The 7618-nt window shown below is 47.8% G+C and overlaps 1 protein-coding gene across 1 annotated transcript in view; it reads left to right on the top strand.

Moving 5' to 3' along the window:
* Positions 1–4099: 4099 nt before the first annotated feature.
* The window catches only part of lama5 (laminin, alpha 5), a 276711-nt gene continuing 273192 nt past the window's right edge, over positions 4100–7618 (top strand). Inside the window, exon 1 of the mRNA XM_036947797.1 lies at positions 4100–4675. Coding sequence (XP_036803692.1) covers positions 4373–4675 — 303 coding nt within the window. The 5' untranslated portion in view covers positions 4100–4372. The remainder of the gene's footprint in view (positions 4676–7618) is intronic.

Genomic DNA, 7618 nt, shown 5'->3' with positions numbered 1-7618 from the left:
CAGTCAGCGGAGAGACTTGGCACGTTGGTAAGCGGTAGCAGAGTGAACAGTCAGCTGAGAGACTTGGTGCATTGGTAGCAGAGAGAACAGTCAGCAGAGAGACTTGGTACGTTGGTAAGCGGTAGCAGAGAGAACAGTCAGCAGAGAGACTTGGTACGTTGGTAAGCGGTAGCAGAGAGAACAGTCAGCTGAGAGGCTTGGTGCATTGGTAAGCGGTAGCAGAGAGAACAGTCAGCTGAGAGACTTGGTGCGTTGGTAGCAGAGAGAACAGTCAGCTGAGAGACTTGGTACGTTGGTAGCAGAGAGAACAGTCAGCTGAGAGACTTGGTAGGTTGGTAGCAGAGAGAACAGTCAGCTGAGAGACTTGGTACGTTGGTAAGCGGTAGCAGAGAGAACAGTCAGCTGAGAGACTTGGTGCGTTGGTAAGCGGTAGCAGAGTGAACAGTCAGCGGAGAGACTTGGCACGTTGGTAAGCGGTAGCAGAGAGAACAGTCAGCTGAGAGACTTGGTGCATTGGTAGCAGAGAGAACAGTCAGCAGAGAGACTTGGTACGTTGGTAAGCGGTAGCAGAGAGAACAGTCAGCTGAGAGACTTGGTGCGTTGGTAAGCGGTAGCAGAGTGAACAGTCAGCGGAGAGACTTGGCACGTTGGTAAGCGGTAGCAGAGTGAACAGTCAGCTGAGAGACTTGGTGCATTGGTAGCAGAGAGAACAGTCAGCAGAGAGACTTGGTACGTTGGTAAGCGGTAGCAGAGAGAACAGTCAGCAGAGAGACTTGGTACGTTGGTAAGCGGTAGCAGAGAGAACAGTCAGCTGAGAGGCTTGGTGCATTGGTAAGCGGTAGCAGAGAGAACAGTCAGCTGAGAGACTTGGTGCGTTGGTAGCAGAGAGAACAGTCAGCAGAGAGACTTGGTACGTTGGTAAGCGGTAGCAGAGAGAACAGTCAGCTGAGAGACTTGGTGCATTGGTAAGCGGTAGCAGAGAGAACAGTCAGCTGAGAGGCTTGGTGCATTGGTAAGCGGTAGCAGAGAGAACAGTCAGCTGAGAGGCTTGGTGCATTGGTAAGCGGTAAGCAGAGAGAACAGTCAGCTGAGAGACTTGGTGCATTGGTAAGCGGTAGCAGAGAGAACAGTCAGCTGAGAGACTTGGTACGTTGGTAGCAGAGAGAACAGTCAGCTGAGAGGCTTGGTGCATTGGTAAGCGGTAGCAGAGAGAACAGTCAGCTGAGAGACTTGGTACATTGGTAAGCGGTAGCAGAGAGAACAGTCAGCTGAGAGACTTGGTATGTTGGTAGCAGAGACAACAGTCAGCTGAGAGGCTTGGTGCATTGGTAAGCGGTAGCAGAGAGAACAGTCAGCTGAGAGGCTTGGTGCATTGGTAAGCGGTAGCAGAGAGAACAGTCAGCTGAGAGGCTTGGTGCATTGGTAAGCGGTAGCAGAGAGAACAGTCAGCTGAGAGACTTGGTGCATTGGTAAGCGTTAGCAGAGAGAACAGTCAGCTGAGAGACTTGGTACATTGGTAAGCGGTAGCAGAGAGAACAGTCAGCTGAGAGACTTGGTATGTTGGTAGCAGAGAGAACAGTCAGCTGAGAGGCTTGGTGCATTGGTAAGCGGTAGCAGAGAGAACAGTCAGCTGAGAGACTTGGTGCATGGATAAGCGGTAGCAGAGAGAACAGTCAGCTGAGTGACTTGGTACATTGGTAAGCGGTAGCAGAGAGAACAGTCAGCTGAGAGACTTGGTATGTTGGTAGCAGAGAGAACAGTCAGCTGAGAGGCTTGGTGCATTGGTAAGCGGTAGCAGAGAGAACAGTCAGCTGAGAGGCTTGGTGCATTGGTAAGCGGTAGCAGAGAGAACAGTCAGCTGAGAGGCTTGGTGCATTGGTAAGCGGTAGCAGAGAGAACAGTCAGCTGAGAGACTTGGTACATTGGTAAGCGGTAGCAGAGAGAACAGTCAGCTGAGAGACTTGGTACGTTGGTAGCAGAGAGAACAGTCAGCTGAGAGGCTTGGTGCATTGTTAAGCGGTAGCAGAGAGAACAGTCAGCTGAGAGGCTTGGTGCATTGGTAAGCGGTAGCAGAGAGAACAGTCAGCTGAGAGACTTGGTACATTGGTAAGCGGTAGCAGAGAGAACAGTCAGCTGAGAGACTTGGTACGTTGGTAGCAGAGAGAACAGTCAGCTGAGAGGCTTGGTGCATTGGTAAGCGGTAGCAGAGAGAACAGTCAGCTGAGAGGCTTGGTGCATTGGTAAGCGGTAGCAGAGAGAACAGTCAGCTGAGAGGCTTGGTGCATTGGTAGCAGAGAGAACAGTCAGCTGAGAGGCTTGGTGCATTGGTAAGCGGTAGCAGAGAGAACAGTCAGCTGAGAGGCTTGGTGCATTGGTAGCAGAGAGAACAGTCAGCAGAGAGACTTGCCAGCTGGTCAACTCATGCTCTGAGTAAGTGTCCTTGTAGTCAGTCTGGCCTTGTAGATGTTAACCTGTGTTAAGGTCTTCACTACGGAGAGAGAGTTCAGTCAGGAATGCTGTTCTGCGTGCGTGTGTGTGTGTTTATGTGTGTGTGTGTGTGTGTGTGTGTGTCGGTACACAGCAGAGACAGGTTCTCCCTAATCTCTATACCCCTCTCCCTGAAAGTGTAGACTCACTCAGTCCCCCTCAAATGATTGAACTGGTCCAAGAAACAGTACGTGGTGGAAAGTCCCTGTTGGCCCATGCTTACACCAATCCAATGGGTCTGAATCCATAAGGGCAGTAAGGAGGTTCATACACAGGAGGCAATGGTAACACACGTAGAGAAGTGAGACATCTGGCCACAGCTTCCAATGGACCCTACAGCCAACAGCACAGTGATCCACACTCCTCATAGCTGCCCATAGACAGACAGGGATCCACACTCCTCATAGCTGCCCATAGACAGACAGGGATCCACACTCCTCATAGCTGTCCATAGACAGACAGTGATCCACACTCCTCATAGCTGCCCATAGACAGACAGGGATCCACACTCCTCATAGCTGCCCATAGACAGACAGGGATCCACACTCCTCATAGCTGCCCATAGACAGACAGGGATCCACACTCCTCATAGCTGCCCATAGACAGACAGGGATCCACACTCCTCATAGCTGCCCATAGACAGACAGGGATCCACACTCCTCATAGCTGTCCATAGACAGACAGGGATCCACACTCCTCATAGCTGCCCATAGACAGACAGGGATCCACACTCCTCATAGCTGCCCATAGACAGACAGGGATCCACACTCCTCATAGCTGCCCATAGACAGACAGTGATCCACACTCAGGCACAGTCAACTTAGTGTATGTAAACTTCTGACCCACTGGAATTGTGATACAGTGAATTATAAGTGAAATAATCTGTCTGTAAACAATTGTTGGAAAAATGACTTGTGTCATGCACACAGTATATGTCCTAACCGACTTGCCAAAACTATAGTTTGTTAACAATGACTCCAACCTAAGTGTATGTAAACTTCTGTCTTCAACTGTATAATGTTTCACTAAAACGTAACAATTTCAAACCTTACTTACATTGGTATAGGATGATTACACATCTCTCTACTATGTGTGGTAATACTTGGTTACAGATGACTTAATATAACATCACTTGGAGCTGTTTTCCTGGTGTTTTTACAGTCTTTTATGTCCAACAATGATAATTTCACACACACCAATAAAACTTGGGGGGGCCAAATAAAACCACCTACGGGCCAAATTCAGCCTGCGGGACGCCAGTTGGGGAACCCTGCACTAGGCTATATATTCTTGGGTGTAGGACCTATATATTCATAGATTGCATTTGGATTAACTGGTACAGTGTTATTTAGGTTATTCGTTCTGACATTCTTGATTTCTTGTTTCTATTTTGTTGTTCATTAGTATGTGTTTATATTTACATTTTTACTGCACCGTTGGGGAGCTTCCCGCTGCAACCGCTATGACATCTGTGTACGCGACCAATACACTTGTATTTTATTTGAGCCAGTCAACCTTGGCGCTGAGCTACCTCGTTCAGCCACTAAGGGCGGAAAAAGAGAGAGGGAATTGAATTGAGAGAGTAGGGGAGGGAGAGAGAACAGAGCACAGATAGTTAGGTGCTCGTCGGAGCGAGAGATACACAGCCACCACAGCAAAAGCAGAGCGCATCGACTGTTGTGCACTTCTTCACCGCGCAACGATTCGGAGTTAAACTCTCATTTATATCGTTGTTATATTGCTATACTTCCGATGGTAGCCTACTTTGTAACAACACAGTAAGGTTATAATCTCGGCTGTTCTTTTCTTGAACATTTCTATTAGTTTTGTCCGTTGTAGCCTAGTCGCCTCTTTATCCAACAGAGTAGAGCGCCGGCAGGTGAAGATGGCGAGGGGACTGGTGTTGGGGACTGTATCCCCTGCGGCTGGCGGCCCTACACAACTTGCATTGCTGCTGTTATACCCCTTAATCTGCGGCCTCTCGGCGCAGGGCCAGGAACTGCCCACCAACGGGGTGAATGGCTACAGCCTGCACCCACCTTATTTTAACCTGGCAGAAGGGACCAAAATCACAGCGACAGCGACCTGTGGAGAGGGGGACAATGGAAGGTCGATACACGATTTGTATTGCAAGCTGGTCGGGGGGCCAGTGTCAGGGGACCCGAGTCACCAGAGCCAAACCATCCAGGTAAAGAACTTGAGCTACATTTTATTCAACCTGTATTGGTTATTCTACTGGGCACAGCACCTCCTTTCAACGTGCATCAATGGTGTACAACACACCCTAGCAGGCCTCGTAAAGCGGGTGGCCCCACGGCCTCTGGCGGCCCCCAAGCCAAAATAATAAAATACAAAAACCTGGAGGTCGGTCGGCCCCCACCCTTTCCCCAGATAGCATATGAACAGGTCATACGCCAATTGCCAAAATGTTTAGAATTACAGGGAAATAAGCAGTAAAAATGATACATGTTCACTCAGCCTCGTGGCAAAATGTGTAGAATAGCAAGAAATGTGTTTTAAAAATTCAAAATTCTCTCAGATAATTCCATTTGCTCTGTTAAATATACCCATTGAAATTGACTTTGCTAGCAACAGTGAACAGATTTAGTTATTAAGAGAACTCTCTCAATGATCGTTGTCATGATAGCGCATTGGTTGAAGTCAGTGACACATTTTGAAAGCTTGGTTAATACTCTGGATGGGAGATCAGGGGCGGCAGGGTAGCCTAGTAACCGGAAGGTTGTGAGTTCAAACCCCCGAGCTGACAAGGTACAAATCTGTTGTTCTGCCCCTGAACAGGCAGTTAACCCACTGTTCCCAGGCCGTCATTGAAAATAATAATTTGTTCTTAACTGACTTGCCTAGTCAGTTAAGACTAGGCAAGGTAAAAAAAAGGTAAAAGGTAAAAAATTAAAAAAAAAAAAAAAAAAAAAAAAATTGAATAGCTGTAGTTAGATCAACTCTCCAGTAGGTTGTGCTACCCAGCCTGAAGTTCTTCTGAATGTGGATAATACAGATACATAATGTTGAAAATCTGACGTTGTTTCAAAGGTACAAATTCAACATATTTTATACAAGGTTTTTGTCTGTGTTGGATGTTGGTTAGAATGAAGACGTAATCCTGTGGTTGAAATTCCACCCTCAAAACAACAGTTGAATTGCTTTTTTTCAAATCCAGTGTATTTTCCACAAAGATTCCACGTCACAATACGTTGACAAATTATTAAACCAGTTTGTGCCCAGTGGGATTTTGCCTGCTTGGATAAAACAAGGCTAGTTTTTAAAAAATGAACTTAATTCCTATAAGTAACTAAAAAGTTGTTAATCAATCAAAATGTATTTACATAGCCCTTTTTCCATCAGCCGATGTCACAAAGTTCTGTACAGAAACCCAGCCTGAAACCACAAACAGCAAGCAATGCAGGTGTAGAAGCACGGTGGCTAGGAAAAACTCCCTAGAAAGGCCAAAACCTAGGAAGAAACCTAGAGAGGATCCAGGCTCTGAGGGGCGGCCAGTCCTCTTCTGGCTGTGCCAGGTAAAGATTATAACAGAACATGGCCAAGATGTTCAAATGTTCATAGATGACCAGCAGGGTCAAATAATAATAATCACAGTGGTTGTAGAGGGTGCAACAGGTCAGCACGTCAGGAGTAAATGACAGTTGGCTTTTCATAGCCAATCATTCAGAGTTAGAGACAGCAGGTGTGGTAGAGGGAGAGAGTCCAAAACAGCAGGTCTGGGACAGGTAGCACGTCCGGTGAACAGGTCAGGGTTCCATAGCCGCAGGCAGAACAGTTGAAACTGGAACAGCAGCACAACCAGGTGGACTGGGGACAGCAAGGAGTCATCAGGCCAGGTAGTCCTGGGGCATGGTCCTAGGGCTCAGGTCCTCCTCCGAGAGAGAGAGAATTAGAGGGAGCATACTTAAATTCACACAGGACACCGGATAAGACAGGAGAAATACTCCAGATATAACAGACTGACCCTAGCCCCCCGACACATAAACTCCTGCAGCATAAATACTGGAGGCTGAGACAGGAGGGGTCTGGAGACACTGTGGCCCCGTCCGACGATTCCCCCGGACAGGGCCAACCAGGCAGGATATAACCCCACACCACTGTTCGTCTTATTATTACAACCTTTCTAGAACTTTCTTCCCCTCCTGTTTTGACATTCCTGGGGGTGAGTGACCTGTGCCGTTTGCGCTGTGAACCAAGCAACTGCTGAGTTGTTGCCTAGATATTTGTCCTGCTTCAGAATTTCAGTTAAACTCCTTGACGAGCAGCACCCTCCGTAGCTGAGGAACGCTCAGCTTCCGTTCTCTTATATATCGAGGGGCGGAGCTGAGTTTTGATAACTGGTCGTTTGATCTGCCTAGCAACAACATTGAGTCTGTCAATACTAAAAAAAAATGTAAAATTCTGAAAACACTTACATTGTACCTATGTCTGTCCTGTACAACTGCGGTTCTTCTGAAATGCATACTCTTAATCTTAAAAAACTTTGATTGAAGTTTACATAGTATGTCAAAGCCACTACAGATGACATCTCTTAATTTGATCATCCTGTTGTTGCAGGAAATGTCCTGTACAGCAGGAAATGAAAACTTGTAATATATTCAAGTTTTTAAAAAGTATTCTAAAGTTTGTCATTTCTATTTAAAAATGTCAGACTTTGCCTCCCGGGTGGCGCAGTGGTTAAGGGGCGCTGTACTGCAGCGCCAGCTGTGCCACCAGAGACTCTGGGTTTGCGCGCCGAGGCTCTGTCGTAACCGGCCGCGACCGGGAGGTCCGTGGGGCGCCGCACAATTGGCCTAGCGTCGTCCGGGTTAGGGAGGGTTTGGCCGGCAGGGATGTCCTTGTCTCATCGCGCACCAGCGACTCCTGTGCGCGCTAACCAAGGTTGCCAGGTCCACGGTGTTTCCTCCGACACATTGGTGCGGCTGGCTTCCGGGTTGGATGCGCGCTGTGTTAAGAAGCAGTGCGGCTTGGTTGGGTTGTGTATCGGAGGACGCATGACTTTCGACCTTCGTCTCTCCCGAGCCTGTACGGGAGTTGTAGCGATGAGACAAGACAGTAATTACTAACAATTGGACACCACGAAATTGGGGAGAAAAAGGGGTAAAAAAAA

Source organism: Oncorhynchus mykiss, chromosome 16 (assembly GCF_013265735.2).
Source record: "Oncorhynchus mykiss isolate Arlee chromosome 16, USDA_OmykA_1.1, whole genome shotgun sequence".
NCBI lineage: Eukaryota > Metazoa > Chordata > Actinopteri > Salmoniformes > Salmonidae > Oncorhynchus > Oncorhynchus mykiss.
This window is presented reverse-complemented; position numbering and strand designations above follow the sequence as displayed.